The sequence below is a fragment of the Rhinichthys klamathensis genome, unplaced genomic scaffold (assembly GCF_029890125.1).
Source record: "Rhinichthys klamathensis goyatoka isolate OS25496 unplaced genomic scaffold, OSU_Roscu_1.1 h1tg000296l_1, whole genome shotgun sequence".
Lineage (NCBI taxonomy): Eukaryota > Metazoa > Chordata > Actinopteri > Cypriniformes > Leuciscidae > Rhinichthys > Rhinichthys klamathensis.
Genome location: NW_026606815.1, coordinates 1,630,129 through 1,656,420, shown reverse-complemented (window position 1 = coordinate 1,656,420; position 26,292 = coordinate 1,630,129). Strand labels below are relative to the sequence as shown.

Genomic DNA, 26,292 nt, shown 5'->3' with positions numbered 1-26,292 from the left:
AATACTGGAGAATGCAGAAACATCTATATACAGTACATGCATTACAGTTTCCTTGTCCCCCGGCCTCCTCTGGGTCATGTGAACTTCTCTAAGGCTGGGGAAGTACTGTCTAAGAGGAGAAATAGACTCCAACACTGTGAAACAGCTTTTATTTCTTTATAAAAATAATTAAAAACTTTATCACCTTTCTGTCATTCCTACAGTTACATAAGCACTTTCACTGCCAAGTGTCATAATAAGTACATTTAATAACAGATGATCCTATCACACAATGTCCTTATTCACTATGTGTGTGTGTGTGTGTGTGTGTGTGTGTGTGTGTGTGTGTGTGTGTGTGTGTGTGTGTGTGTGTGTGTGTGTGTGTGTGTGTGTGTGTGTGTGTGTGTAGAAAGAGATAGTAGTCCTACTTTAGATCTTATTGAATCATACACTCACCTAAAGGATTATTAGGAACACCTGTTTAATTTCTCATTAATGCAATTATCTAATCAACCAATCACATGGCAGTTGCTTCAATGCATTTAGGGGTGTGGTCCTGGTCAAGACAATCTCCTGAACTCCAAACTGAATGTCAGAATGGGAAAGAAAGGTGATTTAAGCCATTTTGAGCGTGGCATGGTTGTTGGTGCCAGACGGGCCGGTCTGAGTATTTCACAATCTGCTCAGTTACTGGGATTTTCACGCACAACCATTTCTAGGGTTTACAAAGAATGGTGTGAAAAGGGAAAAACATCCAGTATGTGGCAGTCCTGTGGGCGAAAATGCCTTGTTGATGCTAGAGGTCAGAGGAGAATGGGCCGACTGATTCAAGCTGATACAAGCTGAAATAACCACTCGTTACAACCGAGGTATGCAGCAAAGCATTTGTGAAGCCACAACACGCACAACCTTGAGGCGGATGGGCTACAACAGCAGAAGACCCCACCGGGACCGGGTACCACTCATCTCCACTACAAATAGGAAAAAGAGGCTACAATTTGCAAGACCTCACCAAAATTGGACAGTTGAAGACTGGAAAAATGTTGCCTGATGAGTCTCGATTTCTGTTGAGACATTCAGATGGTAGAGGCAGAATTTGGCGTAAAGAGAATGAGAACATGGATCCATCATGCCTTGTTACCACTGTGCAGGCTGGTGGTGGTGGTGTAATGGTGTGGGGGATGTTTTCTTGGCACACTTTAGGCCCCTTAGTGCCAATTGGGCATCGTTTAAATGCCACGGCCTACCTGAGCATTGTTTCTGACCATGTCCATCCCTTTATGGCCACCATGTACCCATCCTCTGATGGCTACTTTCAGCAGGATAATGCACCATGTCACAAAGCTCGAATCATTTCAAATTGGTTTCTTGAACATGACAATGAGTTCACTGTACTGAAATGGCCCCCATAGTCACCAGATCTCAACCCAATAGAGCATCTTTGGGATGTGGTGGAACGGGAGCTTCGTGCCCTGGATGTGCATCCCACAAATCTCCATCAACTGCAAGATGCTATCCTATCAATATGGGCCAACATTTCTAAAGAATGCTTTCAGCACCTTGTTGAATCAATGCCACGTAGAATTAAGGCAGTTCTGAAGGCGAAAGGGGGTCAAACACAGTATTAGTATGGTGTTCCTAATAATCCTTTAGGTGAGTGTATAAGCCCATTTTATATTTTATTGTCACATTTTAATGGGTAAAGGAATTTATTTAATGGACAAATCAAACAGAAACATGTAAGGCTTTTATTTGTTCACATAACATTGAAACTATGGAGTGTGTTGTGGTTGCTTCATCTGATAGAGCTTCTTACACAGGCTTCTGTCTGCTTTATTTTAAATAAGCACCAGATGGCGCTGTTCTCGACACTCGCAAAGCTTTGAGGCTTTCCCCGGCTTTATTTCCCCATCCCTAGCGACAGAACTTGCACCTGCGTCAAAAGTGCGACATTTTCATTTGGTGATCATGGATGCATTCAGAGTAGCAGTCGCATTTATGTTGGTGCAAACCCTTTTCGTCTGTTTGCGTTTGCATTTGCAAAGAGCCGGCCACGTGTAAACGTAGCCTAAGTTAAGTGGAGGGGAAATGTTGTATGTTAAAGGGGTCATATAATGCCATTTTTGTACAAGCTAATATGATTCTTTAGGGTCTAAATTAAAAGTTTGTAATATACTTTAATTAAAAATTCTCATTAGTATTGTAAGAAAACACTTATTTTACCTGGTCAAAAACAGCTCTGTTTTCAGCACGCCGTTTCAGTGCATATGACTTTAAATGATAATGAGCTTTGCTCACCCCGCCTCTCTGTTCTGCGCATACACCGTTTGTAACACAATAACACAATAACCATAACGCGTTGTTCATTATAAACGTGGGATTATGAATTATATTGAGAACGTTGTACATAGAAAACATGCTGTAATGTACACTGAGTGTAAGCCGACGCATTCATCGTGAAGCGTGCAGCTGGCGATTTGCAAAGATTAATATAAATATTAATATAAAGATTAATAAAACGTTACACTCACTTTAGTTCTTCTGAAGGTTCAGCAGGAACACGAATAGGTTCCGATCCTTTATTCAGGTGCAGCTTCTCAGCAAAACCAGCTTTACACTGATCCTCGTTTATAAAGCAGTCCACTGAGAAATGATTCGGCAAACATGAGAGCATTGACGTTGCTCGTGGGGAATATTCCCTTCGAAAACAAACTCAGCCACTGCGTCTTCAGCGGTTCGGATTTAGGAACATTAAAATGACTGCTGTGTTCGTTATTGCACCCAAGAACAGAACACCACAATCGCTTAGACGCCATTCTGCTCATAGACAGTGCTCCAGCATATCAACAATGACCGCGCCGATCCGCGCCGCGCAGACTATGATTGTCAGGACGAGCGAGGGCGGGTCTGTGTTGAATCACTGCTGTCAATCAACAATCGCGGGAAGGGCGTCCGTTTTATTGACGTCACAAAAACGAACGGCTCAATTTGAGGCAGGGGAAAACATATAAGGAGATTAAAACAAAAACACTGGATGGATTTTTATCATTATATGATGGTTGTGTACAGGCACTGCCAACACACATTTCAGTACAATCAACTTGTAAAAGTGCATGTACCATTATATGACCCCTTTAAGGGTGGTATTGGGTTTGTCCAGTAGGGGGCGGTGGCGCACTGTGTTTGTGGGTGGCTGTAACACTGTTAAAAGCTGTTAACAGCTGTTTTCTTTTGTATCTACGATAACACATATAATTTGATAGTAAAAACATAAAGTGTTGCACATTTTATTGGTGCAAAGATGGTATGGTATGTGTAGGGCTATTTTGTACAACATTTGCAACTGTTTTTATCACTTAATTAGAAGCCCCACAATTTTAAATGTGTGTCTTCTGTTAGTTACATAGCGACTACTGAACAGACATGTAGAAGTTTATTTTAAAATGCAAAGTATTGGAAATATAATCAATAAAAGCTCTGTAAACACTTGCTTTTTTTGCAAGACTATAGTGTGTCCCATCGATTAATCAAAAGCACACTTGCAGTCTTTACGCCTACTTGAACACTTGAGGCAAATAGAGGAAATACGTCATGTAAGTAGACAAGTGGTCAACTCAAGTGCAAAGACCGCAAGTGTGGGTATTTGGCATTGACAGTAAAAGACGGCATTTGGACAAGGCAAATGTCTATGCGCTCAAAGGCTAGTCTAGAGAGAATACCCATAATGCACTGTGAGATTCGCGCGCTGAATGATGAATGAATTCCCGCGTCTCGCCAGGAGATGGCGCCGCTGAATCAATCATCCATTCATTCTCCAACCCGCGCTGGTCCAGCGTAATATCGATTCATACAGGTATAAATTCCTTTTCAATTGATTATTAAATTGTTTAATTACGGTTTATACATGCTAGTTTCCATGACAGAGTTCAGGATAAATCCTTTCATTACTACTGGAGCTGCCTGTTTGCTATGTTTCAAACAGCAAGCACAAAAGCGCCAGCCCTTCCGGCGCAGTCAGTGTCCTAATTCACCCACTCGTTTTCATTCACTCCTTCAAGTGGACTATATGTAGTGGAGTAATGTAGGAATAGTGAATGGTGGTCGATTTTGACTATGAGCATACACAGCATGAGCATAACGCCAAAAAAAACTTCAACTGTCAGGTCAGATAAGAACGTAACCAATTTCATATTTTTATGTGCTAGGTGCTGTAATTTCTGTCCTGGAATTTCTTGTGAAATAACCTTTGAAAGACAAAAAAAAACTTGATTTTAAAAAAAACGATGTCCAAAAATATCCAGGGCAAATTTGACTCCAAAGTTGCCTCTCTGACCTGTCAGGTGCTGAAGGACAAAAGTTGTAGGCCTAAACTTTGAATTTTAGAATTTATATGAAATTTCAACGCCGAACCACATTCTCTGGCCGAACCCTTTAAATAGTAAAAAATTATTGGACGTTCTTGCATAAAATGTGTCTGTGGAGTTTAGGCTAATTTAAAATGTTATGGCGCCCTCTATCGGAATGTTGAGGAATAACCCAGATTTACTGTGTAAAAGTCCTTGGTAAAGTACAGTCGTCATATCTCTAAAAGGGCGGTGACTACTGGTGCATGCAGGCAGAAATCTTGAATATGATGTACACAAGACTACACTGAGTGCCTTCATATCTGACTGTTTTTATCGCGCTATTTCGTCATCCTCGACAAAAGAAGCAATTTTACATTCTGAAAAGCTTTTTAAAGGCGACAGGCAGGAAAAATATGGGGAATTGCCACACGGTAGGACCAAACGAAGCCTTGGTGGTATCAGGTAACATCAACTGCCTTCTGTTTTTCTCAAAGCAATCCCATACATTTTCTTATAATCTGACTGTATCATCCGAATTGTACCTAACGTAGCATAGCGCTATATGTGTTTGGTGATCGTAAATGTACGATATTCGACACTGCAATAGTAATTAACGCTTATTTTCGCCAGCGTTTCTGTCGAGTAGTGTGTAGATATTCGTGTTTGCTTGTTGCATTGTAGTTTGTGTTGCATGATAAAAGACAATCCATCACAGTCTCGACGTGTTGTGTGTCTCACTCGTGCTCCATTCTATTTGATTTCGACGTGCTTGGGCAAAGATCACGTTGTTCTCTTGAAGTCCTCTTGGTCTTAAATATCGATTTATTTATTTGTTTAGATTAAACACACGACTTACGAATTGTGATTTTTGGCTGTGCATTTTATTTGATACTGCCAGACAGTCAGTGCCTCGTCGATATATACCGTAAGTACCCGTATCTTAGTTTGTATGACTTCGTGTTACGTTTTCTCGCTGTTGTGGCGATTTTTAATAGATATTATCAATCAAGACAGTCAAGTGATTTAAACTAATACATTTATTTTGCGAATAAAAATGCTGCTTACTGTACATTATCCAGCCTATTCCTGCTTCTAAAACAGTATACACTAAGTACGTTGGGACCAAACTATCTAGTAGTTAGTGATAAACATTTCCCATTAAAATTATGGGGGGAGGGGTTACTTTTCACTTTTGATGTTATTGTGTGTAAAAACATATCTGATTAATCATAATAAAATTAGTTAGTTCAGTGGTTTCAGGTTTGAAATTGTCAGCAAACTAAATTTTTCTCTAACTGTACACTTTCCTGAAGAGTCATTTCCTCTTTCCTTAACTTGCCTAAACATTATGTACGCATTGGTCATGTTTATGAAATAAAGTCACATGACAGAGACTTCAGTTGTGCAATGATTCTAGCAACAGCTGAGGATTGCACACTAATAGCTGATGACCAGCAGGGAATCTGCTGGAATAGTTTCTAGTCTGGGAGCAGACCTACTATTTGCATAGATTTGTGAGGAATTTCCTCCCATATCTAAAGGTTACAGGCCCCCACTGTCTATATCACATGCTAAACACTACATCAGGATCCCAGATTGATGCTTAAACTTTAGGCAACATGTCCTGGTTGCTATAAAATTGACAGCTGAATGTTATAGATCCTAGATTATCTCACTGAACCACTGGTGACCCGTCCTGATTGAGCCAATGATAACTATATTTGCACAGATGATTGGCCTAAAGATTTTTCTCTTTAAAAATATAATTTCCATATTATTAGGGTTTTCACTGGGTCAGAAATTGTCTTTGGTGGTGGCGGACGAACACAACCATCCACACAGACAGTGAACTGCAAGCCCAGTTACTGACAATAATTTCAAAATAAATGCAAATGAACAGTTTGTAATATTAACTTATTCGATTTATTCATGAAATAAAAAATAACCACTGTCAGGACAGATCATAAAACAAAGTGCTTAGAACTATTTTATGCCTATAAATCAGTAAATTGATATGTAAAAATTAAATTAAATTAGGCATTTATATAGCTCTTTACTGTGTTCTACTGTACACTACCCAAGCACTTTACAATCATGTCAGGGGTCTCTCCTCACCCATCACCAGTGTGCAGCATCCACTAGGATGATGCAACGGCAGCCACAGAACAACGGCGCCAGTGCTCTCAACAACACACACTGGAGAGGAGAGAGAGAGAGTGATAGAGCCAATTTAAAGCATGGGGATTACTGAGTCACTGAGTGACTGATTTGAAAGCTATAATAAATTAAACAACAAAGGCAGGTCTATTATTTTGCATTTACACTCTAGGACATAGGTTCTCAAAGTGCGGCCCGCGGGCCAATGGCGGCCCGCCGAAACATTTCTGGCGGCCCGCGATAACATCTGTAAAACTGTTAAAACTATTGCTTTGAAAAAATGAATATCTCCGTTTAGTGGTGTTTAGCGGCATCCATAGGCATAAGCGGTAATTACATGGTCCGACCGACCGATCGCACTTGACCTCACTCCCAAGCCCACCAGGAACAGTGGTTGTCTACACAGGAATAGGAATCGTGGCCAACCGAAACCAGCACCACAAATCCCATTGCAATTTAAAAGGGTATGTTGACCAAGTAATCAATATTCAATGTGACTTAATAATAATCTTAACAATGTCAAGCTTATTAATAGCCGCGTTTCCATTACCTTTCAAAATGTTCGCGGGCGCGAACACTTGCATTTTCCTATCAACAGTGGAAACAACTTAAACTAGTCTATAATTTCTGGTCATACAGAAAATAATAATGCATTATTCGCAACTACTTTTATTTGTGTAAACTCATAACAAGAAAACGTGCTTTTGTAAAATAAAATAAAACAATCAGTAGCCTAGGCTACTACGCGCTTTCATGATCTCCGTGAACTGGAGCGCGAGAACTGAAACAAAATATAGCCTATGTAGGCTAAAGCTTAAAATGTGCACTTTTAAACAAACAAACTCGAATCGAAAGCAAATACCTGATTATGTAATCCGTATGAAAGGTGGATTTCTCTCTAAAAGCGCACCTGCTTAACAGCGGAGATGGAGATATGTTTTTAGCCGACACTTAGAAAACAATAGTTTATTAATAAACAATTAAAATGCCTCGCTGTTTTTTTCAGATGCATTTATTATCATTAGCCTATAACTCACCTATAAATCAGGCTAGATCAGACACGTATACAGGCTATATGGCTCTTCTCATTCATCACTGCGGGAAAAATATAAATTCCAGGTTCTAATTTGGCCTTAGAAAACCAGTAAAATCGACATGTTTTCCATATTAATTTGTGAATATTTAAAATGTTTAATAAAGGGGCAAAAAGTCATTTAAACAAAAATCTGAAAAAGTCTGTCGATATTTACTTTTTTTGCGCAGCAGTTGGTGAAGCCAGTTCAAATTAAAATGTTGTTCAACTTTGCGTTTTAAAAAGACATCAACCGTTCATTTTCCGTTTTTCAGTTACGGGTTAAAAAAGATAGATAATAATATGCAAATCTGCAATAATGGAAACGCGACTGACAAGCAATGATAGAAATGAATGATGATGATGACTTGTTTGGTAAGCTTCTATTTTAAAAGTTTCTTTCTCTCCCCCCCCAAAATTTTCACAAGTTTTGCCAGGTTTAGCCTCAGTTATGAATTAAAATGTGTTTATTGCAACTAATGTAAACTGTAGAGATGCAACCTGGTCATTAAAATAATTTCAAATGGGATTTTCTTTTCAGTTTTTTTTTCTTCGTTTTCTCCCCCGCCACTTTGGCGGCCCTCAGTTCAATGTTGGGTTCCTAAATTGGCCCTCACCTATCAAAACTTTGAGAACCCCTGCTCTAGGACTTAATGCACAGATCATTTGACATACAGTATCAGATCGTCCATTGCTGGTTATCACTTACAATCGGATATAATCGTGCATTTAAATACAGCTGTCAATCCAGAAACTCTGCAATTTGTAGTTAGAAGCATGAAAATATCTATTATATACAGAAAGTGAGCAAAAGATCGCTGCCATTATAATCACTGAAGCTGTCTATTTCAACACAAGGTACACAAAGCTGCGAAAACTCCCGTTATAATCAATGAAGCTCTCTATGATGTGCAATGAATATATCGTGTTTATAATTTGTTGGTTATAATGAAAGGATTCACAAACTGGCGCTGAACACACTTAAACACATCTGATTGGCCATTACATGCACTCATCAACAGATATGTCTGATTGGCTACAACAAACATGCTGAACAAAACAGGTTGTAAACAAAAACCTAAAGGCCCAGGTGTAGGCTACTTCATTTTCTGTATTCTGCTCCGTCTCTGGCACAGTTGAGTGTGCAAGCCTTTCAAAGTATACTCTTTTTGGCCTTGAGCGCGGAAAGACGCGCTCGGTGCGTGTGCACTATCTATTGGATTTTGTTTTCAAGCGCTCAAGTCAATCGCACATTCACTATTGTACACGCACCGTCCTTGCAGTCCCAAAAATTAGGCTGCACGCGGACAGGGTGTGTGGACGTCCGAGTACCCTCCCCAGCAAGCAATTTTGCGTTTAAAAGACGTCCATTAGCCGTCCAAACCATAGACTGTAAAAAAAGATGGACGACGCCCCTTCGCTCTCTTCCATTGGTCAGAAGTGAAGCCGCCAGTATCCCAATATGGCGCTGACATCTTGGAACTTGAGTCTGCGCAGTAGCAATTTCGGGACCAGACATGCGCAGTAGTGAGCAGGAAGTAAAGCCGCGAAATCAAGGCCCTTATAACAAACTTATTTTAAAAACAAACGCTTGAAATTACATCAGCGTGAATAAAACTACAGTAAATGACACAAACCATCTTTGGAAAAACAATATTTGAAGTGTAATTTAATTGTTTAGTTGGTCTCGCGTGCCGTTGAATAACATGGGGAGGTGGGGTTTATGACCTAAACTAGGACCAGCCACCGGGGGGCGATCGAGACGTTTTGGCTTCACTTTTCAGAGCTTGTGCGGCACGCTTGGTCCAAACACAGCCCTGACGTCTAGGCTAAAACAAGGCCAAATTTGGGCTGTCTGTGAAAATTTAATAGACGTCTAACCATAGTCCAAGAATAGACTAGTCATCAATTAGATAACATGTTAAAGAAATGAAACCAAACACCTTGTAATCACTGTTGACTTTGCTTACACGACGGAATATCATACATCTCGCAAGTTATTTTGGTAAAAACGACATGTAATCAAAATCAAGGTTATTTTGGCTAGAAGTGGGTTACTCATAGCTGGACTATATCGGGTCTATAGTTAACCTAGACTGTGAAATGACGGCAATTGCTTGCTGGGTCCTTATTACGAAAATCGTCACGCAGACAGTGCACGGACGTGGATGGCCAAAGTAGGGATGGGCACGAGTACTTGTGTACTCGACTACTCGTACTCGAATGTGACAGCGACAATCGATCATGAAAACGATATTTGTCTATTTTTCTGATTGGTTATCGGGTAGGGCTGTAACGATACGCGATATAAAACCGAAATCGCGATACTCAGATCCACGATCCTGTATCGCGGTGTGAGAAGGCAGAATCGCGACACACCCCTTCCAACTCCCAGAGTTATCCTTCCCGTCCAGATCCAATGCTACCACATCTTTAAATTACTAGTATTATTTGAAGTTAACATTATAAAATACGTAGACCTACATCACAAAACTAGTTGAGGAATTATTACACTTCAAGCCCCGCCCCCGTGATAGAAGCGTAATACGAACCGAATCGTGGGTCAAAAATCGTGATACGAACCAAATCGTGGGTCAAAAATCGTGATACGAACCGAATCGTGGGTTTGGTGTATCGTTACAGCCCTATTATCGGGGCATTTTGGGGGGTACCTGAGGTCTGATTGGCAGCTCGCCTTCCAGACCGGCAAAATAAAGTGATACTGGATTTGAAAGGCAGTGATGCCTGGAATCACTTTGATTATGAAATACAGTTAGTACAAGATGTGCAGCACCATTCTATCATATACATAGCATTATAATGAGAACACGATTGTAATAGATTAGAATGTTGTAAATTCTTTGTGCTTTAGTTGCCCGTATCAGCGCGCTGTTAAGGGAATCCTTACACATCAGACTAGCACGGTCAAGTTCATGTGCGCATTTGTGCCCTTTTGTGCAGATGTAAGTTGTAAGATTTACTTTTATTTATCTGATTAATCTCATATAGTACGTGTTTGGTTGAGTATATTAACTAGCTAGCAAAGCAATACAGTACCGACCAGTGTTCATTCACTCTTCAGTTTCAGCTCAAATGCAATGCTCAACGTTGACTATGAGTTATTTGAGACGGTCATATTCTTTTTAGACAGGCTATTTCTTTTTCAAAATCATTGATGATACAATGCAGCAGTGCTATTTTGTTTTCATATTTTTTAACAGTAGAATAGGTGTTTTATTTAAAGATGTTTCTCCTTATGGCTTCGAAAACGCACAGTGAGGACTGTAATTAGGGCTGCACGATTAATCGCAATGTACATGTAATCTTGTCAGCTTGTCATTGATGTACGGCTCTGTAAAGGCTGCTCCATCTGAAAGCACTGTGAGTTTGAGTCACTTATAACTTAAAAGCAACATGCGTCAAACATATTTCCAAACATGAGAAGCATTTATGATCCTCTTGTCCAACAAAAGACAACATTTAATAACATACTTTTACTCCAAACTCACTTCATAACGACAGTTGAGCATCCTTCTGTGAGATGATGCAAATAGGGTTTTTAATTGAAGTATGGTCTGATGACATAATAAGAAGTCAACTTGCAGTCTTCTCCTCCTTTCCTGCCGGCGATGATAAAATGTTCGCACGACGAGGACGTTCATTTGGCGAATTTGAACTAGCCTTGTGTATAGTTGGTGCTGCAGGTAATTATGCCATAAAAATAACAATATAGTTGCAACGATATGCGTCTGTTCATTCATGTTGTCAAAGTTACCCGCCGAATTGACAACACGCTGACGTCAGACGCACGTCCATTTACAAAACCAATCAAGATGCAGCCCACATAGATGATGATGACAGGATGCAAGTATGTCACGTAAAGTTCCTTAGTGCGCTCGCATAATTGCAGTGTAAAAAACCAAACCAAAACTTTCTGAAAGTATAAAATGTATCAAAACGTGAACTTTGGTGCGGACTTTCAGGTGTGAAAACGCCCTTAGTTTTACAGCGAAAACGTGGGACAGTTAAGAGAAGCTTATTACCAGACCTAAGTGTTCTTTGGGGAGAGTAAGGCATCAGAAGGTCACATATGTATTTTGGTGCTCTCTTTTTTTGTGCCGGTAAGAAGTCTCGCTGCAGCATTTTGGACAATTTGCAGACGAGAGATCGCATTTTGAGGCAGGTCACAGTATAGGGAATTACAGTAGTCCAGACGTGATGTTATGAGAGTGTGGATTATGGTCTCCAAATCTTTCAGAGGTAGAAACTGTTTTAATACCGATCTCAGATGAAAGAAACTGCCCTTTACCAATGTACTTATTTGTTTCGCAAAATTTTGTGACAAATCAAATGTAACCCCAAGATTCCTTACATGAGGTTGAACACTGGCGGCAATAGAATCTAAATTAAAAAGAGATGAAGACCTGGATGGGACTAAAATCAAAATTTAGCTTTCATTTAATTGCAAAAAATGATTAGCCATCCAACATTTGATCTCCTCAAAACAGTTGCAGAGCACGCCCAAAGGATAAAAACTGTCCCAAGGGTCCATTCTAGGCCCTCTTCTCTTTTCACATTTTAAAAAATAACATTGGGTGCCATTTTTAAGAAATATAAGATTTCCTACCATTGCTATGCTGATGATACACAGTTTTATCTACCACAGTTTAATCTATCGTCAGCATAGCAATGGTAGGAAATCTTATATTTCTTAAAAATGGCACCCAATGTTATCTTATAAAGTGAAAAGAGAAGAGGGGCTAGAATGGACCCTTGGGAGTTGGGACACACCGCATAATAGTGGAACTGACAAAGAAGAACTTCCCAATGCTGACTGAGAAGGTTCTGTCTTTGAGGTAAGAGGCCAACCCTGAATACCCACCACCTTTTCCAACCAATGTAACAAGATACTATGATCGATTGTATCGAAAGCAGCGCTTTAAATCCAACAAGACAAGCACCGTGTGCGAACCAGTATCGAGAACTTGCAACAGGTCATTGCTGACCTTCAACAATGCATTTTCCATACTGTGCATTGATTTAAAACCGGACTGAAAAGTATCAGAAATATTGGACATACTGATATAGGAATTCAACTGACAGTACACAACTCTCTCTAAGGGCTTTGAAATAAATCCAGTTTGGGGATAGGTCTAAAATTGCTGAGGATAGATGTGTCAAGATGAGGTTTCTTTAGCAGAGGGTTTACTCGAGTACTCGTTGTTTGAGACCTATCAATGATCGGAAATGAGAAATTAACAAAAATGCCCATCCCTAAAGTGTACTTTAGGATTAACAATGCATGCGCGGAGAAGAGTGTTTTCAATTCCAATGGAAGTTGAGCTTCACGCTCACTCTGTGCGTTCTGGGACTGACAGTGGACCGGAGAAAGTGTTGGGCAGCTCGGCCACTCTCAGCGGCTTCTCCGGTACGCTGTCAGTCCCACAATTCACAGCACGAACGTGAAGCTCAACTTCCATAGGAATTTATTGAAAATGCTCGCTCTGCTCCGCTCGCTTCGTGCCAGTGGACATGCACCTATGGCAAGCCGTTTTAACTTTTATTCATTTCCAGGATATGAATACTTGATATCAACAATTCAATTTTCACTAGTTAAAATTATAATTATTGATATCAGGAATAATATTTATACTAGTAACAATGGCAATTTTTGATATCAGGAATTACATTTTCACTAGTAACAATGCTAATTCTTGACATCAACATTTACATTTTCACTAGTTAAAATGATAATTCTTGATATCAACAATTGAATTGCAACTAGTAAAAACTATAATTCTTGATATCTGTAATTGTATTTTCACTAGTGAAATGTCACCATAGGCTGCCATTCAAAATCAATTCTTGATATCAAGAATGTATTTCTTACTAGTTGAAATTCCAATTTCACATATCAGAAATACAATTCTTACTAGTAAAAACCTTTTTTTTTTTGATATCAAGAATTAAATTGTCACTAGTTGAAATGTCTATTCTTGATATCAACAATTGAATTGCTACTAGTAACAATGTTCATTTTTGATATCAATAATTCAATTTTCACTAGTGACAATGTTAATTTCTGATATCATGAATGTGATTGTTACTAGTAAGAAAGCCATTTTAGATATCTGAAATAATATTGATATCAGAAATACATTTTCAGATATCAAAAAAGAAAAATTTTACTAGTAGCAATTCAGTTGTTGATATCAAGAATAGACATTTAGACTAGTGATAATTTAATTATTGATATCAGGAATTCGTATTTTTACTAGTAACAATGTAATTATTGATATCAAATTATATTTCTACTAGTAAGAAATCAATTCTTGATATCAACAATTGATTTTGAATGGCAGTGTATGGTGACATTTCACTAGTGAAAATACAATTGTTGATATCAACAATTACATTTTTGATATCAATAATTCAATTGTTGATATCAAGAATTGAATTGTTGATATCAAGAATTCAATTGTTGATATCAACAATTGAATTGTTGATATCAAAAATGTAATTGTTGATATCAAAAAATTAAATTGTTGATATCAAAAATGTAATTGTTGATATCAACAATTCATATCCTGGAAATGAATAAAAGTTAAAACGGCTTGCCATAATGCACCGTCACACAAACACGCTTTTTAAAACAGCCGGCTATCTAGGGCTGTCGCGGTGAAGGAATTTCCCTTGCGGTAATTTTGAGTGGCTCAATAGCGCGATATGCGGTATTACCGCCATTTATTTATTTATATTTATTTGTTGCTATAAATACGTGTTATGACGTGGTCAGCATACACAAAAACAATGTAACCAATGTAACCGAAACTAAACAGCGTCTCTGCTAGGGGTGGAACGGTACATGTATTCGTATTGAACCGAAACGGTACGGGCGTCACGGTTCGGTGCACGAATTTGCACGCAGAATACACGGTACAAATAAAAAAAAAAACCTCTTAAATAGCGATAAATTTCGCTCTATTCGCTTTTGGTGTGACTGTTAACGCAGCAATGAACAGGCTGCGATCAAGATTGCAATGCAGGAGTGTGTGTGCGCGCGAGAGAGAGAGAGAGAGAGAGAGTGAGAGAGAGAGGCGCGATGAACAGTGTGTGTGTGTGTGCGAGAGAGAGAGAGGCGCGATCGAACAGTGTGTGTGTGTGTGTGCGCGCGCGTGCGAGAGAGAGAGAGGCGCGGGCGCGAATCGCGCGATGAACAGTGTGTGTGTGTGTGCGCGCGCGCGAGAGAGAGAGAGAGGCGCGGGCGCGAATCGCGCGATGAACAGTGTGTGTGTGTGTGTGTGTGTGTGCGCGCGCGTGCGAGAGAGAGAGGCGCGGGCGCGAATCGCGCGATGAACAGTGTGTGTGTGTGTGTGTGTGTGTGTGTGTGTGTGTGTGTGTGTGTGAGAGAGAGAGAGGCACGGGCGATCGAACAGTGGAAACGTAAAAACATACTCCGTCATTTTTTTCATACAGGACATCATTAAAACTGCAAATTGTTTACTTATATTTGTGTACACTGGCAATAAAACACAACATTGTGCTTTTGTCACACTCTAAACTCTTGTCAAACTGTAACCTACAACTGTTAACAAAAGTTTTTTATGGTAGTATTATTTTATACGGAAATCAATTATTTATAATTCAGATGCGAATAAAGTTAGTTAAATAAAATGAAGGAAAACAAATATCTTGATCTGAAATAGCAAATTAATTTTAAATTCATTCAGGTAGCCTACAATTACCAAACATATCTCAAGGTCTTTTCGTCTTTTTAATAATTTAATTAATAAACTAATTATATAAAACTACTGTCAGTGCACTACAAATAAACTGGTTCTATGCCTTTATTAATAAAACTTATTTAAAAAAATACAAGGTTTAAGACATTTATAAAAATGCCTTCTGCATTTTTGCTTTGCTTTTCACTCCATTGTACCGAAATCGTACCGAACCGTGATGTCTGAACCGAGGTATGAACCGAACCGTGACTTCTGTGTACCGTTCCACCCCTAGTCTCTGCGCATTGAAAGACTGTCACTCAGCGCGCAGTTACATTGTTATGCCAACGGACAGTCTTTGAGTGAGTCATTAAACCGTTCATTCAACGAAAACGTTAAAAAAATTAATTCCTTAAATGATAGATGTAATGAAACAAGGCGTTAATTTTTTTTTTTTTAAATTTGAGCTCCACTTTTCAAGGCTCAGCTGGCCAGCAATGCTTCACTTTTGGGCAAAGCTGAAGCAATGCTTCACTTAATAGAGACCAATGCGTGACTCGCTGCTTTCCCCCCACGGCTTCCTCGCGCTGTGTAATGCTGACCAGCGCTGCCGCCATTCATGGTAAATAGCCTACCCTTACACGTTAAAAGGATGATAGGACAAATATTTCGCTTTCCTTGGAAACGGCAACCTTTTCACGAATATACATGTCTTGACTTCAGAGACAGACGCAGGTAATTGCACGCGCTCAGTCGATCTCATTCACTGTCTGTTTAGGCTTAAGTCCAAATCCACGAAGCCTCTGCACAAATCACCATGATAAACAGTCTTGTTATCATTATTAACTTATTTAACATTCAATACACATGGTACGAACTACGAAGGGTGGCTTTATGAAAAAAGAAAACGCGGTTTGGCGGTTGCTGCGGTTACTTGCATTCCTCTGCGGTTGGCCTGTCAGTAGCGCGGTACCGCAATATTGCGGTTATCGCGACAGCCCTACGGCTATCAATCGGTAATTTGTGAAAATGTTGATTATGTATGTGTATTAACGTCTTCAGTCTATAGGCGCATAGTTTTTGTGACATCGCCAACTACTGGCCTGGCATCCATAACAGCGTTTTTAGTCGTTTTTGCGGAGGATCATTTTTACAACGTTGTCGTCTGTATGTAAAAAAAGCAAAGGAAAAACTTCTGTTTTTAGAACATCGCAAACGTACCCTTAAGAGTAACTTGCCCAACACTAGACGCTTTTCCACTGTTGGGCAAGTAGCCCCGCAGCGCTACCCTAAAACCCGCCCTTAACATGGCTTCATAGAACAACGTCACACAACCTCACCATTTCACCAGCTGACTGAAAACTAGCTAGATCGCAAAATGAGCATAACATAGGAAATGAGCACCAGTGTTGACCCTTTCCTCAGATAAACTCCGCCTTTGTTAATGACCACTCCTCAAGCCCCAGTTGGCCCACTTTGGACCAAGGCATTTTCCGGGCCAAAAACCCCTGGCCGCCGAGGAAGTCACGATGAGGCTCGATCAAGTGACAGTGGAAACGCACTAGCATGCTCGCTTTTGGCCCGACAGTGGAGACACAACCACTGTTTAGTAGACATAGTTTGTTAGCCAAATAACAACATGAGCATTTGCATGAAAAGTAAAGTCATATCGCATATGCCAAAAGTCATAGTACATTCACCCAATGAACTAGTCACATCCTATTAACAAGATAGTAATTATGTGTTCATATACACTACCAGTCAACGGTTTGAGGTCAGTAAGATTTTTTTGTTTTTTTAAAAATTGTCTTATGCTCACCATGGCTGCATGTATTTTATGAAAAGTACAGTAAAACAGTAATATTGGGAAATTTTATTACTATTTTAAAAAAACAACTATTTTAAAATGTTCTTTATTCCTGTGATGCAAAGCTGAATTTTCAGCATCATTACTCCAGTCTATAGTGCCACTTTCAGAAATCATTCTAATATGCTGATTTGCCTATCAAGAAACATTTCTTATTATTATCAATGTTGTTTGCTCATTTATGTTGTGCTGCTTAATATTTTCATGGAAACCGTGATGATTTTAACCATAACCATTTTAAATGCTCTTTCTTTTGGTACATCCTTGTCGTTATGCACCATCCATGCACTGGTGCACAAAATGTTCTGTTTGGAACAGCTAGTCTTGTTGATTATTGACTTGAGCTGATTTCTGTAAACATTTACCCAGCATAGTGGTTTGGTTAGACTGTAACTGTGAGTTGGGGCTTTCCAGTGATATTCATCTTTAGTGGTTTTAATGATTAAGTTATTGTTCAGTTTGTAAACCAGTTTGGTGAGGCTTGTATGGGATTTATAACATTTGTTGGTGGTGAAAGTGGTGATTGACTGACAGCTTGTGAAATGGGCTGAATGATTTAGATTTTTATAATGAAAAGATATGGTTTGATTTTAATACAATTTGAAATGAAATTGTATTAACTAAGTATTCACTTTCATGTTAGATTGCCATGCTAGAATGTTACAAATGACTACATCAAACGCATGTGCGTTTGAAAGTGGGATAAATATGCATTTGTACTAAATATACCTGTTTATTTTCTTAGGTGGCTGCTGTGGCTCTGATGACAAGCAATATACAGTGGGCGGCTGGGCCTGGGCATGGTGGCTTATCACTGACATACAGAAGTAAGAATGTCCATTCATCACATTTACTCCTTTTTTTGTGTGTTTATCGGCTCACAATATGAACAATAATTCTACCGCTGACTGAATGACACTTCTCCATTTATGTACCTTTCAGTTCCCCTTGAGTGGGAATTAGGACCATTATAGAGACATGTCACAGCATGCTCACGTTTCTCTGGCTAGACTATTATAACCTCTTATGAATATAAAATGTCCACTGTAAAGAAACTCAGGAGCTGTGCCTGTTGTTTTTCACATTTAACACTGTCAAATTAATGTATACTGTATAATCATTGATAGTAACTAAAATAACTAGTTTCCTAGCCAGAAAGGAAATATCGTAGGTAGCTGTTCTCACCATAGACATATTAAATACATAGACGCCCTATTGGCCGCTGGAGCGTACGTCAACGGCGCCGCCATGTTGGGGATGGCAACTTTCCCATACCGTCTCATACCGGGAATTGAGAAAAATGCCTGTTTCGTGTGCTGCTTGGGGCTGTACAAATCGCCACACAATTGAAAACAGGTCTCGAGGAATTACCTTTCACAAGCAAGACTGAACATTTGTTTTTGGTTGTATTTGGTCATGATTTAATTAGTAATAGTAACATTCAGGATAAATTTAAAAATACTACTGTTATTGTGTCACGAAATGTAGTTTTAATAGTTTTTCAGTCGACAATGTAGTTGTTTAAAGTTCAAATATGTGGTTTGTTTATAAAGATAGCGCCTAGGGCTGGGCGATAAAACGATAACGATAATTATCGCGATATAATTTTTCTCGATAAAACGATATCAAGAGGTCGATAAATGTTCGATAATGTGTATGCGCCAAAAGCGGAACGAAACTCATTTGAACCGCGCGCCACACGGACCGTTTATCCGCTCCGCTCAAAGTCCAAATGGCAGCGCGAGCTCACTAGAGCAGACGCGTTCGTCTCGCTCACGAGATCCAGTGAGAAGCGCTTAAGTTCAGCGAAGAACACAAATGTCCAGTTTAAAGGCAGATGAAACACCGCTGACAAACAGGAGAAACACTGTACGCAACGATACAGTCAGAATCTGAATTGAAACTGAATCCATTTAACCTACCATGGATTTACTGTAACGTTAGCCTAGTAATATTAACTGCACCATGAAATGTGGGAAATACATATTGAATTGTATAATATTATTAATGTAGACAATGTATTAAATGACTAATGGAATATAATTACAGTATTTAATAATGTATTTAACTGTTTGTAGGCTAATGTAGGCTACTGTTTTTCATACAAATACCATAGAAACCATAAAGTTACATTTTGCCATGATAGTGAGGTGCTAAGTTATAGGCTGTAACATTACCTGGCTTCTGTGGTTATCATGATCTAAATGCATGATACTGGATGACCAATGGTTAATTTTAATAAAACTCAAACAGTCAGAATATTACATTTTACCAAATAAAAATGTGGTCCTTAAATAAAAAAACAAACAAAAAAACAGATGTTACTGGTTTTGTTAATGAACATAAATTTAACATAGTAGCATTAGCTTGAGTTAGGATGTAGATTTACTGTCAACTCACTGTCAAATATGCATTTCGAGACAAAACATGTAATTTGAATATTGCAGCCTGCACTGCAAACTGTGCTGAAGAAATATTTTTCTTTTCAAATATTTATTTTGTTAAGGAAAAATGACAAATGTTTGAATATTCTACCTCAGATTTTTAAAACCACAACGCTCTGGTTTATACATCTTTCACTTAGGAGCAAAAATCTGCCTTTAAACTTGAAAGAAATAAAGATTTGACATTTATCGTGATAATTATCTCGGCCAGTGCTTCTGACGTTTGCCGCTGGTTCTGATGTCTCTAGTCTAGTGGTTAAACATGAGATATAATTCGTCTTGTGTATATCTAACGGGCGATCTTTGGTCTCATTAATCTATAAATGGTTCCCTGGTAAATCGTTTTGGCTGAGGGCAAAGTGAAGTTTCATAACTTTATATTTAGGCTATTTTTAACATTGTATCCTGCTGTATGTTTGACTGAAGCTACTTCTGTTATAATGGCTATTACTGATCAATAAAACTGAAATTTAACAAAAAGAGTTAAATATTAAAGTCACTATTTAGCTTATTTTTTATTGTGTATATTCTGTAATTGATATTTCTTATTCTATTGCTATTATTATAGTATTATTAATAAACTATGCTATTATCAATATTTTTATGATTGTATTATTGTACTTATGATATTATATAATTATACTATTCATTACTATTTTATTTGCTGTATACTATTTGTTTATTTTATTGACTAAACTATTTACTATTACTTCTCACTTTATGTTATATTTACTATTTGCATTGCACTGTAGTTGTACCGAAACATATGTATTATCATAAAGGATCCATCAGTTATCTTTGTTATTGCTAAAATCTGGTCAATCACAGAAAATGCTTTTTCCACAATAAGAAAACTTAAATTATATCTCAGTATGGGGGTCTTCACCATTCTTATCCAAGAATAAAAAGCCAAATACATGACAAGCCTGAGCTTTGACCATTCTTTATTAAAAAATATCTAAGTCTAACTATTGAGATTTTAAATAACTAGAGATGGAACTTTTTGTACACCACATACAAACCACTGAAATTGATTTGATAAATTGATAAGTTGATAAATGTAAAAACAGTTTGTTTTTATCCAGAAAAAACGCAGCTCATCCGTTTACTTATATTTGATTACAGTGCAGTCTTGCCCTCCGCAAAATGGCGGACCCGTTGACGTATCGCAGCAACGTTCCAAAGCGGCCAATAGGGCGTCTATGTATTTATTATGTCTATGGTTCTCACACTGCATTGTAAAACTACCAGTCTGTGATGGGATATCAAGTCCTGTTATCTAGGCTGTTGAGCACTCTTCCTTTTAAATGTATGTTTAGTGATATAGTCATCCACCTAGGCAGCTAACAAACATTATACACAAACATCAGAACTCAACCCCCTCCATTTACATGAACTCACTTCATTAAGGCCTCAGTATCCAGGGCCAGTGTTTGGAAAAATAAACAGAGTTAACAATACTAGTGTAGAGTGAAGTTCTGCTTCAATGGTTACGAATAGATAATCATTAGTGGTGCAGCCTCTGCTGATAAATACATAGTACTGTAGTCTTTACGAAATCTGTAGAACAGAACTACAGTTGTGCTAAAATATATAGGGTTTCTCACATTTAACTTTGTTAACTCCGGGTTATAGGAAACCTGGGTTATAATGTTTTATGTTTCGTACAGTTTATTCTTTGCCCTAGGTTAGGAATTATTCCTGGCCATTCAGGTTTTTGAGAGTTTAACCCTGGGTTAACTTTCTTATTTGCATATTTACGGTATCAATATCACTGATTGGATGAACTGTTTAAATAACAGCTTGTCCCACTCCTGCACAACAGATTTATTACTGAATATACATTTTTAGACCAGGATACAATTTTTTATTTCACTTTTTTTATGTCACTGTTTGACATTTAGATTTTTCCCTAAAAGTTGTAAACTAAATATGATAACCCAGGGTTAAGCACAGTGTGAAAAGCCCATATATGTCATTCAGTATGAGCTTTGTTTATTGTGTAATATACACAGTGCTTGTAGCTATCAGAACATTAGCAAGAGGACAACACACGTCATATGTATGAAAGAAATGTGAGAAAACTATATATCATTTTGGAATGTACGGTTTGTTTCCATTTTTTGTTCCCTCTTTTAATCGTTATTGACTTTGAGATTATGCATGTGCAATCTGTAATAACCAGCCTGCCTATTCTCTGATGTTCCTCTCCTGTTCATTTCTTTTAAGTGTTTGCCGAGCTAACCTGCCTTTACACGCTGGACTCACCCGTGTGTGTCTGACCGTCTGATCTGTTTCTGGTACCTCTCTGATGGGGATCATAAGATTATTACGCCATATCAACTCTGTGGAAATACAGATCACAAGACTTTTATCGCATTTCCAGTCTGCACAGCGGAAGGATTGAAATCTAGATTCACTAGTTCCCCTGCCCATTCAGGCTTAAAGGTTAATAGTAAACTAACTTGGCTTGCTGTCCTTGGAGGAGGCTCGAACTCGAGGCTCGGCTTGAGCTCCGAGTTAAAACCCCCCTATGGTGGAATTGCACATAAGAGGATAGAGATAGTTTACTGGAGGAGGAGGGCTGCCGGAAGAATTTGTCAATGGGATGACGTGGTGTCTGCTGCTTATATAGTACGCTCGTAATGATGATTGATAGGAGTGAATGTTTAGGCTCCTCCCAAACCTACGTTTGGAACTTCATTTAATAGATTTGTCACTTCAAATGCTGTCCTGTTGTACATTAAATTGGAATATGATATATGGTAAAGTACCATGTCAAGCTAAAGAGACCGTTTGAAAGGTTTATTGTAAAGTTCAATAACTTTATTTGATTTACCAAAACTGACGGGAACACAGGCGGGGAAATTGGTTATCTGTAAAAGTGGGATGAGACGAGTCGGACGACACATGAACGTGGAAAAGGTCTATTGTGGAAATGCAGCTATGATTTTTAAATGTTACAGCTAAAAGGAAGATTTATATTTCATCATTTTTTATAATAGTCAATGGAACCGTGGATCAATTGTAAGAAAGATGAAATGTCAGAAAAAGATAAATGTAACAATGTGTATTTATAAAGGGGTCCTGTATTTAGTGGTCACAGCAGTTGTTCAGTTGAGTGCATAGCTTAGAAATAAAGCTTGGCTGGGTGGGATATCTCTTGCCCTCCCCCTTTCCTGATGAAGAAAGGAGTAATCTAGTTTGCTGGCAGCTCTGAAAGCTACATTGATCTAATTTTAAAAGCTTGAGAGAGATGTAGGGCTTGCGGCATCAAAATGGCTGAAATAAACATTCAGTTGAGGGATCCTACTGCATATGCCTGTGCACGTTACCCATTCAGACACGCCCTGTTTCATTTTAATCCAATTAAAGAGCTACAGTTTTTCAAAGAGACAAAAACAGCTGAATAAATTTGTTTAAAGTACACAGAAAAGGGCCATTGAGGAGAGGTCCTCACAGTCGCTGCACATGAACACTGTGAACTATATTGGTACATTAACTTTGCAGATGAATCTTAGACTATGGTCTCTTACACTGAGAACTGTCCTGTGTTAAATGGTTTTTGGCTATATTAGGGGTGATCTATATTAGCCCAACAATCCACTAGATTAGTATGCCACCTGGTATCTTCTTTCCATCTCAGTCAGTTAGCTTGTGCTGAACTGCAGGACTATGTGAAACATAACATTACAACATTTCACAGTTATGTGAAACATTGTAAACCTGCAGCTTTGGTGATTAAAATTGTATCATTGTCATGGTACACGCTTTGTGTATAAATTTACATTTCAAAATTTTTATAGTAAGAGGGGTTTTTTTTTTTAATAGTAATTATTTTGCCCTGATTATAGTCTGAAGGACTAATATATATATATATATATATATATATATATATAATTAAATATTGTGTGGGACAATGGGGGTTTTAGAGTCCAGAAGGTGGAAATCCACAGTTATCATCTTGTTATCATAGCCTACATAAAGAATATGATGAACTTTGTATTTTATTGTGAATTCTGTTAAAATTATAATAAAATCAAACCCTATTTTAAAAAATCAACTAAATAAATAATTGCAATATTAATGTTGAGGAAAATTGTGGATCATTTTAAATTTTATCATGCAGCCTTTTATCCAAATCCACCTTTAGCAAGAACACCTTAAAGAAATATATATTGCTTTGTCATAGATGTTTAAAGGAGTGGTCTAGGGACACGAACAGGTATAGTGCAAAGGCTCATCATAGTGGAGAGATATACAGAATAAGACATCCATTCAGAGTAGGGCTGGACAATTTTGGCTAAAATCATAATCGCGATTAATCGAACAAGTTACCTCGATTACGATTATTGAACGATTATTTAAAAAAAATCTTATGTCACTGGCAAGGCTTATACTGTAAATATGTTCACGGTTATTTTTTCTAATGAAAGAGTGCATAATCCTATCTTTGTAATTCTAAAATAAGGAAGCACACAGATAGCTATTAATGCTTATTTATTAAATATTTCAAACAATTGAATCAAACAAAGCATACAATGCTTGAAATAAAAACGTCTTATAAAAAAAGTCCATTTAAGTTTTAATGTAAAAAGAAAGTTTCCTTTTAAAAAAAGAAACTTTTAAAAATAGTTATTTTTGTAAACAAAATAAATTATTGTAAATATGGTCGCGATGGCACAGTGTATCTTCTGTCGAGTGTTCTAACGAGTTGTTTAAACCCACAGTGCTCCACTGTAGCTATGGGAGCCATGTCCTCCGCGATGTAGTAACAAATGGCATCAGTTATTTCTTTCTATCTTCTTGAATCTAGGGCTGGGGTAAACGATTATTAACTTAACGATTAGTTGGGCGATTATTTTATCGATTAGTCGACTAATTTAACGACTAATTGGACGATTAATATAAAGATTATTTTTCTGCTGCTCGATTAATAAAAAAACATAATGTATCTCAAATAAATACGAACTAGCGTACTGAATCATGATACTGTATAAGCTGGCTAACGTTAGTCTAATGTTATGTATTTGAACACCGTCATTTGAACTCTATAACCGCAAAACCGTGTTATTAAAATATTTTGTACAAACATTTTTTATCATAGAGAATGTTTAAATACTAATATCAGCTTACGAGGGAAGCGGAGGCGGAGTTAGTGGTGCTTCTGCTACTGCTGGAGATGATTCGGGAGAGTCTGTGCCCCTTTACCGATCAGAGCGCGCGCTGACACGGAGCAAAGCCTTGTTTATACTCGACGCGTCCGCACGAGCGCGCGGCAAAAATTACGCGTTGGGTGCGCAATACCGCCAAGACCCCATTTCGCTTGGCTGTGTGCACGGCTTCAACAGCGCGCGCGCGCCGCGTCCGCGGATGAACGACTGCAAGCCGAATCTGCCCGAGCCGTACGTCTCACCGCACCGGCACCCAGTTTGCGCGTCTAAATTGCAAAGGTTTTTTTTGTTAAGGATTTGTTTACTGTGTGTGATTCATTTAATGGAAAGCACATTCACTTCTAGTGGTCTTCTTCGTCCTCCATTCTGCAATGTTTCGGTCTCCCACGTGTGTTGGCGAGCTGTACTGCCGGAAACGGTGCAAAAAATAAATAAATGAAGAAGCGTCGACGCAAAAATATTGCGTCGACGTAATTTTGACGTCGAAGCGTCGACGTCATCGACGCGCCGCTACAGCACTACTTGAATCCTTTTCATATTGTGTAGCATTTGTAAATGCTTGTGTTATCGACACCTGCTTTGTGGAGGCACTTGTTGCTGGGCGTTTGTCAGTCTCTCTCTTTTTTTGAGCCATGCGACTGTTCATATTCGGTAATGTGATTGCGTTCCAATGGCTCGTTTCCACTGAGCGGTGCGGTACGGTACGCAATTATTTGCGTTTCCACTGTCAAAAGTTGTGAATGGTACCAAAAAGCCGAACTGTGCCGTACCACTTTTTGGGTACCCTTCCGTTGGGGTACCTAGCACAGTGGTACGGTACTAAAAGGTGGAGCTAGACTCACTGCAGAACGGTGATTGGTTGACAGAGTATCGTCACTTGCGCGTGCTACAAGGGCATTAGAAGTGCCATTTTTTAATATACAGTTGAAATATAATACTACTGTTATTGTGTCACGAAATGTAGTTTTAAGAGTTTTTCAGGCGAGAATGTAGTTTATAAAGCTAAAATCTGTGGTTTATTTATAGATTTATGATAGGTTGACAGATCCATTCTGCCTGGAACAGCCTTTCCTCGGCTAGTCGTTCTGATGTTTGCCGCTGACTCTGACGTCTCTGTAGTGGTTAAACATGAGATATAATTCGTCTTGTATAGACCTAACAGGCGATCTTTGGTCTCGTGAATCTATTAATTCGTTCCCTGGCCAATAGTTTTGGCAGAAGGCTAAGTGAAGTTTCATATATTTGAGCGCTGAATTTGTATATTTGACTGAATTGTTTGCTTTATGTTATTAAAGCTTTACTGTAGCCTATAGCTTTTTGTACCTTTTATTTATACTTTTATAATGGCTATTATTGATAAAACTGAAATTTAACAAAAAGAGAGACGGTTGAGTATTGTCATTTTTTATTTTATTACAAGACCATCTGTAATGTTGTTTATTGCAACATTTGTACCGATGCACATATTGCCTGGAATATGTTTAATATTTTTAAATTTAAACTAAAAGAGGCAGGGTTGTCTGTGTTTTATA

General features: G+C 38.4%; 1 protein-coding gene across 2 annotated transcripts in view; it reads left to right on the top strand.

The window, feature by feature from the left end:
• The first annotated feature begins 4,579 nt into the window (after positions 1 to 4,579).
• The window catches only part of flot2a (flotillin 2a), a 45,734-nt gene continuing 24,021 nt past the window's right edge, over positions 4,580 to 26,292 (top strand). For both annotated transcript variants that reach the window (XM_056269983.1, XM_056269984.1), the window contains exons 1-2: positions 4,580 to 4,787; positions 17,888 to 17,969. In XM_056269983.1, the coding sequence (XP_056125958.1) occupies positions 4,739 to 4,787; positions 17,888 to 17,969 (131 nt within the window). In that variant the 5' untranslated portion in view covers positions 4,580 to 4,738. The remainder of the gene's footprint in view (positions 4,788 to 17,887; positions 17,970 to 26,292) is intronic.